Source organism: Sebastes umbrosus, chromosome 1 (assembly GCF_015220745.1).
Source record: "Sebastes umbrosus isolate fSebUmb1 chromosome 1, fSebUmb1.pri, whole genome shotgun sequence".
In the NCBI taxonomy this organism is placed as follows: domain Eukaryota; kingdom Metazoa; phylum Chordata; class Actinopteri; order Perciformes; family Sebastidae; genus Sebastes; species Sebastes umbrosus.
Genome location: NC_051269.1, coordinates 8,226,572 through 8,238,730, shown reverse-complemented (window position 1 = coordinate 8,238,730; position 12,159 = coordinate 8,226,572). Strand labels below are relative to the sequence as shown.

Sequence of the window (12,159 nt, the reverse complement as noted above, 5' to 3'; positions counted from 1 at the left end):
CAAAATTGGAAAAGTACGTAAGCACAGAAATTTCCACATGTATAAAACTGTGCGTACGCCTGTTCCTGCGTACCTTTCCTTTATACATCTCAATGAACGTGAAATTGAGCGCAGCTGCACGTGCCACTTGGTCCGCCTTGTCTCCTCCCATTAATAACTATGCAAATGACTATAAACACGCTCCATGCTGTCACCTATTGTCCAAATAACGATGGCAAATCACGCTGGAAAAGGAACAAAAGGAAGAACGGTCAGCTGCGCCCGAGCCTCGACTGCTGAGGGGCGGCGGTCTGGCCGTGTCCTCACTAATGCTGTGCTGTGAGTCACAGAGAGAGATTGTCAATACAATGAAGAATATATATGCAATGAATTAAAAAGAATGAATGAGGTTCTTGGTGGGATAAGTTATATATTAAAAGACCTTGTTGAAAAATAAATGTTTGTCTCAACTCACCTCGTTGCTTTACATTCTGTGTGTTGCATCTAAACGGCGCTGTAAAGCTGCTGATTTTGGCTCATTGTTAGGTGTGCCAGGGTCCGGTTCATCCATCTGTAGCTCCTCTGGAGCACAGACACAGCATGTTGGTCTGCCACATTGTGCAGCACGCAATTTTGGTTTTGACACGGTGGTTAAGGCATGTCATCTCTGGGACATAGGTTTAAATGTGTTTTTGTTGTGCCTTCTGATGTTAAACATTATGCGCAAACTAGTAAAGAAATATGTGGGTTTTTTTGGATCCCACATCATAAATAAAGCTCAGTAAGTTGAGTGGAAAAAATATTTTTACGCATTTAGCGAGTTTCAGTACTTTGTAGTTTGACACTGCCAAATGACAGAGTTTGGAGGACGGCCCGCACATTTTCACGACTGATCTAGAATTTACGGCACGGTTCGCACATTCTAACGTCACGTTGACTTTTATACATCCCGGCGTGAGCGTGAAACACAGAGTACGCAACATTTTAGTACGTGCGCACCGTTTATACATGAGGCCCCAGGGGAATCTTAAAGTTACTCCTGAAGGATAACCACAAAAATCGCAAGCGATTCAAAGGGAGAGGGGAAACACCAAATGAAAACAGGCCTAAAGGAAGGCTCCCTACACTCAATATAACTTGAAAAGACTAAAACTAAAACACCGCTAACGAGCAGCTGACTAGAACAGAGATCCTGCAGGTCCTTTCAGCTGTCAGCATTCCCACGCATTTTCAGCAGGAAATGCATTTTCTAGTTGGTATTATTAGACTGCAAATCAGCCACGTTGTAAGTGTGGCTCCGTCTATTTCTTAAAGATGCCCACTTAAGCTATAGAGTCCAAGCATGTAGTTGACGCGTGTTTCAATAAAACTCCGTAGTCCATGTTCTTCATTTCAACCGTTTACTGAAAATCTTTCTTTAGTCTTCAAATACAAAAATGGTAACAAAATATCAAAAACATAAGCAGTAAAAAGGTAAGAACAGTAATATTAAGCACGGTATATTAAGCACGGTCAAAGACCAGTGTGCTCTCCAGGCTCCATGGCTTCAACTGAATCGTTTAACGAGCACATGCAGCACAATTTAGCTTTCGCCCAATCAGAATACAGGACTGGCTGCAGTCACAATTGGTCCTTATTGAGCACACTGCAGTGAAACTACAGAGTTATTTATCTCAAGCAAATAAAACAAAATGTAAATTAACCACAGATATTTCTACTGAACAAATGGCTCTAACATGCACATTTTATCTTAAACTATGTTATTCAAATTTAAGGAAATCATTTTGAAAGATGTATGTCACAACTCAAATATGAATTGAGAATTTGTGCTTACATCAATTCCTCAAAGTAAGCATGCGCAAAATATCCAGAAGTGAGGCTCTACTCAGCTGCTGGACAGCGTGACCACTGAGACCATGACGCCTTCTCTGCACCGACGGTGACTGTTCGGCCAGGACGGAGCAATCTGTTTTAATAACTCCATTACAAAATTCATAATTATTATGTAACCCGGGCACTTAGCAGAAACCCAGGCTATTACAACCCGACAACGCCACTCTGGGAATTTCACCCAGAGCATAACCCAACCAAATTACACAAGTTCCTTGATAAAGAGACGGGGCAGAGACGTGAGTTTCAAGTTTCAAAATCAAATAACTTTTATTTAAATTCAAAAATGGTGATTAGTTGCTGCAATGATAAAAGCTGCAAGAGAGGCCAGGCTAGAAAAATAATGTCCTTTATTACAAAAATAGAGTTCAAATGTTTTATTAAATGTCACTACACCACTAACCTTACCAGTACAGGAGGAAGGGTGCCAGGGAAACCCACAGGAGGAATGGAGTGAGGGGAGAGGAAATGCAGAACAGTTCACCACCACCAGTAGTTGGAAAAACACACAGTTACTTCCACTCACACTGCAAGGTAAAGAGCACACAGGGGTTAGGAGGACACAGCAAGCCACATGCAATAAGAACCCCAACACAAGAAGAATCCCTCCACCCACTGACCAACCACCTGCAAGGATATAGCAACCCAACCGTCCTGTTAACTGGCAGAGAGCTAGGAATGTTCACTTCCCGATTACCTCCACAACAGCTGGTTTACAGATAAACTAGATAAATGCCCCCTCCACTATTACAGCAAGAAACCTATGTTGGTGTTGGGCCACCACTTTAAACAAAAAGAAAGAAACAAATTAACAAAAGCAAAACACACTAACAACAAATGCAGAAGTTAGAGGTAAACGGGTAAACAGATTATTAAAAATAAATCAACATTCAAAAGCCCAATACAACCAAAAATAACTTAATAACCAGAAATAGGAAAAATAAAATAACTATCTAAGGGACAAAAACAGCAGTGGCAACAGAGCTCCTCCTCCGCCACGTACAGCCAACTACGTCACACAGGAAGCACCAGTTTCCTCGTTCCTCGAGCCACAAGTTACGGTGACCAAACAATTGGCCCACGTGTGATCCTCCAGCACGCCAACGCACACACACCGTATCCTACGCTCTTCATATAAAGCTGCACGAGCGTCGCGGGGGGGAGATGACACTGCAAACGGCACCTTAGTCTGATGTTCATCTCCCTCAACAGCAGTAACAGGGCAGAACAGAGTGAGCCGAGCCTCCGCTTGGCCACCAGCTGCTCCCTTTAAGGGGCTGCTAGACTAGGGGAGTGATCAAGGTGTCAACCGTTCTCAGTCTCAGTGATTAAGGGGTGTGGCGACGGGGGAAAGATCACCCATTACAATTAGTTGCAACTTTGACGTGATCTGTTGGGGGTCTTGGGAATGCATGTCGCCTAGCTCACTAGCTAAAGAGTGCTACAGGAATGAGTCCTAAAGCCTGGATATGAGTTAGCATTTTAGCACATTAGAGCTAACTAGAATCAGATTCTCATGTGCAAGATGCAAGTAAAATCATATCTAAATTTAGTCCTCGCTGCTAACCTCTGGAACAGCTTACCTTTTCATATCAACAGCTCAGACAAACAGAATAGTTGAAGTCGCTGCTGAACCTCTTTTTGCTGGCATTTCTTTAAGTTAATTTTCTGTTGTGCTGCAACTCCTTTACTGCTATTATGTGCACATTATTACCTCCTTCAAGGCCCGAGGTTATGTTTTCATCAGCGTTGGTTTGTCTGTTAGCAGGATTACTCCAAAAAGTTTGTGATGGATTTGAATGAATTGTTTTGGAGGGGTGGAGTGTAGCACAATGAACAATCCATTAGATTTTGGTGGCGATCCGGATCATGATCCAGATTCAGGATTTTCTTATAAGAATTCCAATTAGCCTGAGCATTAAGACCACAGGGTACAACACATGCGCAGTGTAGCTGATGACACGTTGATGACGCATGACCCCGCCTTCTTCCTTCTGAGAGCAGAGAGATACGTGTGTGGATGTGTGGCGAGACATCGAGGTGCGACGGGAGCTGCTGGCCGTCCGCGGTGAGAAAGAGAAAAAAAAGCGGTAGATGACGGGATGAGAGACGACGTAGTGTAACGTTATACAGACATAACAAGGCTGCTGAATGAGAGAGGCATCCGCCGATACGTTACACGGAAACACACCGTGTTAATAACAAGCTTACCACCTCAGGGTACCGCCAGCTGTGAGCTGTGATCTGTTTTTAAAGTCAGGCACCTTGGCGGAGGTCTGCGCTCTCCGAGAGCCATTCTAGTGTTTATTGATTTTACTCTGTTCTTATTGTTGCTTGCTTTGTATTCATTGTCATCATGTACATTTTCTACACTGCGGTTGTTTTTAAAATGTGCTGAGAGAGAGAGAGAGGATGGATAGTGACCTTTCATTCATTCCACGATCAAAAACAGGAAGAATGTGAAATGCCATAAACCTAAGATATTAAAAGGTGAGGGTCAACCAAGACCTACACACTACCAAGACCTACACACTACCAAGACCTACACACTACCAAGACACCCTAATAATTAAAAGACACAGATGTGAGTTCTTTTTTTCAATATCAAGTTTCCTCTATAAAACCTCCCTGGTCAAGACCTGTACAGCATCACTTGGGGTAATACAATATATTGTATTAACAAGTTTAGATTCAAGGAAAGACAGAGGTTCTGTAGGACATCTGAAGCTCAAATGTGTCCACCATGTTAAGTCGTCATCAGCCTGACAACCCACAGTAGTCATCATGGTAAAAAAGTGTTATTAAGTTTTCTAAAAGTCTGGTGTTTTATGGAGAAAAAAAGCCTGAACTACAGGATTCTCTCTATTATTGTAGATTTGTTAAAAAGAAAAAGTAGTAGGAAGAAATTCCCCAAACTTCCAGTTATCTAACAGCATTTTAAACATGGGCTTTTTTCTTTGATCAGATAATGAAACGAAGAAGCTCTTTCACCCCAACAGATATGTGTTTGAGGCTTTGGAGCTCTGAACAAACTGGAAAAGGAGAACACTACATAGACTTGACTCTTTCTATGTTGTTGTCTTTAGTCAAAGAGCGTTAAACTGAATCAAAAACCAACATCTCTGCCGACACCAACGTCAAACAGACGCAAGTGTCAGAAACAACTTTATATACAGCTTTGCCAGGCACGCGCACGCACGCACACACACACACACACACACACACACACACACACACACACACACACACACACAAAGCATCCTATTGGACGATTGCATCCTTCAGTAATCAGGCCGTCATCTGTGTCAACTGTAGCTCCACCTGTCTTCACTCTGGAAGTAATCAGTGCCGTCTGGTGATCCACCTCATTGTGGCTCTTGTAATGCATCTTACACAACAATCCAAGAGATTTGATCAATACACACTTTAAATCAATCTCATGTGTTGCAACGAACAAAATAAATGCACATAAAGAAAGAGATGTAAATATGTAAAGAAAGAGATGTAGAGTCCATGTGGCAAGACGGTTTCGTTCATGAATCCAAAACAGTTTAAAAAGCCATAAATCCACAACAGTTGTTGTGTTTAAAGCTGCATGATACGGTTTGAATAAAGAACAAACAATAGTCCCGTTTGTGTGCTCTCCAGGTTGCTCAGAGAATCACCAAAGCACCACAGCTGTGGTTATACAGAGGAGACAACAAGCCCAGTGAAAATAAAACGTTCTGAACACGGTCTAGAAACAAGTGTTGAGCGTATCGTCAGAGGAATAATACGAGCTGAAGTGGAGAAAAAGAGCGTTCTTCTATCAGTATGTGGGGAAAGAAGTTGGAATTTGTATTCAATATATGAACTTGTGATTGTGTTCAATAACTATGATAACAAAATCCTCATGTCACAACTAATAAGTGATGTGACCATTTAGTTTTAATCTTTTTTTTAGATTGTTTTTAAACAGAGACTGACTGACTCTAAACATGAACACTGGACTTTGTGGTGTTTCAGGAGGAAAACTGCCTCAGTTATTCTCTCCTAGTCACATTTACTCCATCAGCTTTGTATGATACCCTGGAAAAAAGACAAGAAAAGACTTAGTTCATTCTTGTTTATTGATTATAGAAACCAGTTTGTTCACACATCCCATCAGTAAAGTCTGTTAAATGACTCTCGTTCAATGATTTCACGTACAGATTCATTTTCATCCACACCATCAGTTTGTTTGAGCAGAATCTCAGCGATGTAACAGAGAATAATGATTTCCTTATTGATTATGATCATGATAATTACAGTTTCATTAAACATCTTAGGATCTCGTTTGTACGTCGATTTGGACGACAACATTTAGTCTGCCCAACAAATAAATGTGATTCTAGATATCTTTACAAAAAGTGGTGAGAACAGAATATCTATGATAAGAAATAAATCACTAGACGTTCCTTTAAGACCCGTGCAGTGGAAGAGAAACAACAACACACACACACACACACACATATATATATATACAAATATTCATCAAACATTTAGAGCACAGAGAAGTTTACAAAGTAGAGCCCATAATGTTTGATTGACAGCTGATCTCTGTGCAGTGAAGACATGAAAAGAACAAGACTCAGTCTAAAGCGAGTATCTGTCTGGACCGTATCTGGTCAGGATGTGAATTTGTGGCTAAATTGTTACACAAATAATCAGTGGTCATGTCTATCATGTTTTATGAAGAGTTTTTTCCACTTATATCTTAATGTTTGATTGAAAGACAACTTATAATGAAGCAAATTGCATTCAGTGATAGTAAATGGTGACATTTACTAGTCAGTATATTATACATTTTATACAAGGTGTAAATGTATCATCATGACATACAGTCTGCAGGTTAAAAGTATTTCAGCTTTTTATTAAAGCATGTGTATCAAAAGCATTCATCATATAAGTGGTGTGTAACAATATATACATACTTACAAAGTTGATGTCATCACTGATGTTGTTGCTGCGTGTTTATTCCTAGATGGAGTGTTGATGGAGCAGCTACAATGTTAGCATAGCCTGGCACTGATCGATCCGGACTCCGTTCAGAAAACAAGCATTTTAAAAGTTGTTTGCTTGCTGTGTTGCGGACAGACCCGACAAAGCATGAATTCAGACTGTTTACTAATCAACATCATATTGTCGTTATTTCGGCATCATTTTGATCCGTTTATTGATATTAAATCACAGCACAGTGTGTTTATTTTGGGTTCATACCGCAGTAGCGACGTGTGGCTTGCTAATGTGCTTCCTGCTTGGTGTGAATGCACGGTGGTAACACAATACGAAGCACAACGTAACGTAACTTAAACTACTATAAACAATAGCACATGCACAACAACAGCACGATGTAATGATTCAATGAACCGCTGACACAATCCCCAGAAAACATAAACACTGAACTGTTCTCCAGCTTTTCATTTAGAAAGAGCAACAACCAATGAGGAACCTGCAACAGTCGCTGATGAATCCTGTAACTTCATCACTCAGTCAGTCAGGCAGTGACACACTTTAGTGTTTGTAGGGCTGGTCCTCTGCGGTCCAGACACAAATCAGCTCTGCAGCAACAATGATGGACACCAGAGAAGTTTAAGAGTTAAAACACTGAATTTAACCCTTAAATGACTTCTGTCTATTTCAGTTTACACAACTCAGCAGTGTCATCATAATAATGAAGATAAAGTCCAGCATAGAGAGGCTCAGTGAATGTGGTCTGGACTCTGTGGAGGAGAGTCATGGTTTCAGAGACGCTGTAGAAGGACAGAATACCTGCACTGTGATCCAGGTACACTCCTACTCTGGAGGACGGAGGACCTGAGACGGGGGTTTGGATATTGTTGTACCGAAAGCTATAACTGTTTTGGTCACAAACTAACGCCCAAGATTTATCACTGTATCCAAAGTAACATTCATTCGACCCCCCTGCTCTCCTGATACTCTTGTATGTGACTGCTACATAAACTGCTCCCCCTCTCCTCTCCACCTCCCAGTAACAACGTCCAGTCAGACTCTCTCTACTCAGGACCTGACGACATGCAGTGAATCTGTCTGGGTGACTAGAATAAGACTGTTGTTGTCTCATAAATGTTGCTTTTCTGTTCCCCTCAGATAATAACAGATGTGTGTGTGCTGTGTTTGGATCCAGTGTGATTTCTCGTGAATATTGTAAGAATCCAGCTCTGGTCTTGGGCTCTGGTTGTGACAGTAAAACATCCATTTCAGTCACTGTCTGTGAGACGTTTGTCCATTTCTCTCTCAGAACGTCCTGTAGTTTATCTCTGACTTCTGACACAGCCGCCGTCACGTCCTCAAAGTAGCTCAGAGGACGGATATTGATGCTGGATGTAGATTCAGTGAGTGGTGACAGTGAGGGGTAGTTAAGAAGAAACTGGTTGTGATCCTCTGTGTGTGACAGCAGCTTCATCTCAGCGTCTCTCCTCTTCAGCTCAGTGATCTCCTGCTCCAGCTTCTCCTGAAGCTCTTTGACTCGACTCACTTCACTTTTCTGCTGGGATCTGACCTGCTGCTTCACATCACAGCTTCTTTTCTCCATGAGACGGATCAGCTCGGTGAAGATCTTCTCGCTGTCCTCCACTGCTTTATCAGCAGAGCGATTGACAGCCTCCACCTCCTGTTGGAGCAGCTTCACATCTTTCTCTCTGTCCTGGATCCTCTGCTGGATGTTGAGTCGACTCACCTCCAGCTCTCTCTGCCTCTCGGTCCTTTCTGCTGCAGCTGAGACGGTGTCGTGGCCTTTATGTTCATCCACAGAGCAGAGATAACAGATACACTGCTGATCAGTACGACAGAACATCTTCATCACCTCGTCGTGACGAGAGCAGATGTTCTCCTGGAGCTTCTTGGAGGGCTCCACCAGCTTGTGTTTCTTTAATTGAGCTACATCGTAATGCAGCTGGAGGTGTTTCTCACAGTAAGAGACCAGGCACACCAGACAGGACTTAAAGGCTTTCAGTTTCCTCCCAGTGCAGACATCACAGGCCACATCTTCAGGTCCAGCATAGCAGTGATCAGCAGGAGCAGCTTGGAGTCCAGTCTTCTTCAGTTCCTCCACTAAAACTGCTAACATGGTGTTTTTCAGCAGGACAGGCCTCGGTGTGAAGGTCTGCCTACACTGAGGGCAGCTGTAGATCTTCTTCTCATCCTCTCCATCCCAGAAGCTTTTAATACAGTTCATGCAGTAGCTGTGTCCACAGGGAATAGCCACCGGATCCTTCAGTAGATCCAGACAGATCGAACAAGAGAATGACTCTCTCTCCAGCTGAACTCCTTTCTGCGCCATTTCACCTCTCAGTAGCAACGACTGTCTGAGTTTCACTTCCTGAGAACCGACACTAGTTTGAGCTCTGATGTAATCATCATGTGTTATGTTGGTTACACCCACCTTCAAACTGTCCATCTGAAGGGGAGGGAACAAGGAAATAAGAGGACCGGGTTATCAAGCTATGAATCATTCCAGGACGAGGAGCAGCACGACTGACTACGTCCCAAATCACATACTTTTCCTTTTTACTTCTAGTACACTGCAGCTGCCCTTACAAAGTACGTACTGTTGCATGCAGTATGAATACAATATATCTGCTGTGCAGAGGATTGTGGGTCAGAACAGCCAGAAAAGCATGCTGGCTTTCATTCTGTAAAATGTGACCAGATGTAGTGGGACATCCTGGTATTTTTGGCACACTGCATTTGACATACTATGTATTGGGACATAAAAAATCTTTTTTTCAGTCATACTAAGTAGTATGGTAGAATGGGTTTTGGAACGCACAGTATGTTTCGTCATTTACAAACGGAGCCTCGGTTCAAACCTGCTCCACATTTGAAAACATTTCAGTTTTCAGCTGTAAAATATTTCTTGGCTCCTCAGGCTTTGGTGATGGCTCCACATTTCTCATAAACTCTTCCTCACCCAGGACAGGAACCCGGTGTGGGCAACGGACCGCTGTACGGGCAGCCGTTTACTGACAGGCTAGTGACACATTACACACACTCCTGAGGCTGCAGAGATTGTTTTTAAGAAATCTCATAAGCCATTGTTTTACTGCTTAATTTTTCATTTTACATAAGAAAGTAGAGATAAGTAACCTAAGCAACTAGTGTAGTAATAATAATAATAATTTATATAACACTTGTCAAACTTAAGTACAAAGTTCTTTCCAGATTAAAAGATTTACAGAAAAGAAATGAAAAATAAATCTAAATCTCATGTAACAGCGGGGCAGCTAAGCTGAAATATTCATAACAATTGTGCATTTTGCGATTAAAGCAACACATTTGGCACAGATGTAGGGTTATATGTCACGAAAAGATATAGATATCGGGGCGCTGCCAATTCGGGCCCCTGACGGACGCGGCAGCCATTTTCCAAAATGGCCGCAAAATAGGTTTTCCAAAACGTTGCAGAAAACTGATTTTACGACTCTTGATGATTTCCAAGGTGCGTTCAAGCTGAAGAGATCAGATGTCAGAAGATCACAGAAATTGTTTTTTCACCTCCTCATTTTTTAAGTGTACTTTTTAAAAGCTTTTAACCTGAGAAAAACATGAAAACCAAATAAAAGGAGCATGGTCACTTCAGGGTCAAACTTCACCCCCATGCCTTCATGGTAGAATGACAACCAATAAAGCAGTAAAACTGACAGAGGTAACGCTGGATACATTTATTGGTCGCCAGTAACCTCTAATCACAGTTAAAGTGATGCTGAACTTTGGGTTGTATTGCTAGCAGTAAAACTGACAGAGATGACATGAGAACTTTTTAGTTGGAGTAAGCACTTCAGGTTCATATGACAATGTTTTATTTTTGCAATGGCCTTCAAATCTGAGCAAAGGAGCTGATATTTGTCCGGTCTCTAACCTGTGACCAAGCTGACTTGGTTGAACTTATAAGGAAACTTAGATCAGTCTCCTGTTGAAATACAGGGTTAAAGAGACACACAAGCTTCTCCACCACGGCAAGGTGCCAACTCCAGTAGGATTCATTTTTTTGTTTTATTTTTTTGATATGCAATAGCACTTTAAAAACATGTATATACTATTGTATAACAGCAAACGCTGGCCGGGTTACGGCATGATACAAGAACTGAGGAAGCGGGTTGCTGGAGGCAAAGTTTGACCAAAAGAAATCCAATTAAATATTCCATTGCCATACTCCAGCACATTGTTTACACTTTGGGATCCACAAATTTGAATGTTTTGGACGTGATTAAAGTGCGCACATTGTTGGTTTGCTTGGTTTTGCGGAGCGTTTCAGACGGAGGGAGAATACAGGTATATTCAGGCAGGCAGTATGAAAAATAATGTTGCATTGTCAGGGAAAACATAGGGTGGTTCCCCTGAACGTTTGTGAATGAGGGGATAGATGGACTGGTACCACGGGACATTTTAGAACATTTTCATATTTTTCGTAGGTCTTGCGCTGATCAGCCACCACACTCTAAGAAAAAACATCTGAAGAAAAACAGAAAATGTCCTGGAAGAAAATTACCAGGTGTCTCTTTTATAAAACTGTGGGTAGGATCCATACTAAAAATGTATGTGTGCACAAAAGCCGAAAAATGGCATGCGCCAAAAAAAAATCTGACTTATAAAACTGTGCGTACGCACACCTGCACGCAATGTTCCCTTTATAAATCACAGTCCACCTGGAAATGTGCGCACGTGGATCCGCCTCATATTCCGCCCACTACACGCCCACATTCAACCATAAATGGTCGATGCAAAGCACCTCATGAATGTTTCTGCATGTGAATGAGCCTGTTGATCAGTGGTTCTTTACGGTGAATCACGGCAACTCCCGAGAGGAAGACAGAGAAAAAGAGTTTTTCTGACACAGAGATGGAGGTGTTTGTAGGTGAGGAGGTCTCTGAACACTCGTTCCCCCCTGATTCTGTCATTCACGTCACGTAGTCCTCACAGTGACGGTATATCCACCAGCACCATGCAGCATGTTCCGAGTCTCACCGCTGTGTTCATATCTTTACAGCAATCACACTGATCCATTCACTTAAAGTGATCAAGACAGTCAGTAATATCCCCCACCTGTATATAATTAGAAGAAAGGAAGTTTGACAGGTGTACACTATTTATATTTATTTATTTATTATTTAAGTTTTTATAGTGAACTTGTCCTGCATTATGATTAGGACTGATAATGATAATGAAGATATGGAGTGTAACGATTGTGTGAGAGCTGTCACTGGCTTCATTTACACACTTTGTTAATTTACACAATCCATACTGGTGAAG

At 41.9% G+C, this 12,159-nt stretch overlaps 2 protein-coding genes across 3 annotated transcripts in view; one reads left to right on the top strand and one right to left on the bottom strand.

The window, feature by feature from the left end:
• Positions 1-12,159, top strand: part of LOC119486943 (ral GTPase-activating protein subunit beta-like) — a 592,951-nt gene that overhangs the window by 195,882 nt on the left and 384,910 nt on the right. The window lies entirely within an intron of this gene.
• On the bottom strand, positions 7,196-9,205 carry LOC119487180 (E3 ubiquitin/ISG15 ligase TRIM25-like). Its single transcript, XM_037767870.1, has one exon. It carries the CDS (start codon positions 9,188-9,190, stop codon positions 7,523-7,525), a length of 1,668 nt encoding a protein of 555 aa, XP_037623798.1. The 5' UTR covers positions 9,191-9,205; the 3' UTR covers positions 7,196-7,522.

Coding starts and splice junctions, on each gene's coding strand:
- LOC119487180 (XM_037767870.1), bottom strand. CDS start 9,190: ATGGCGCAGAAAGGAGTTCAGCTGGAGAGAGAGTCATTCTCTTGTTCG.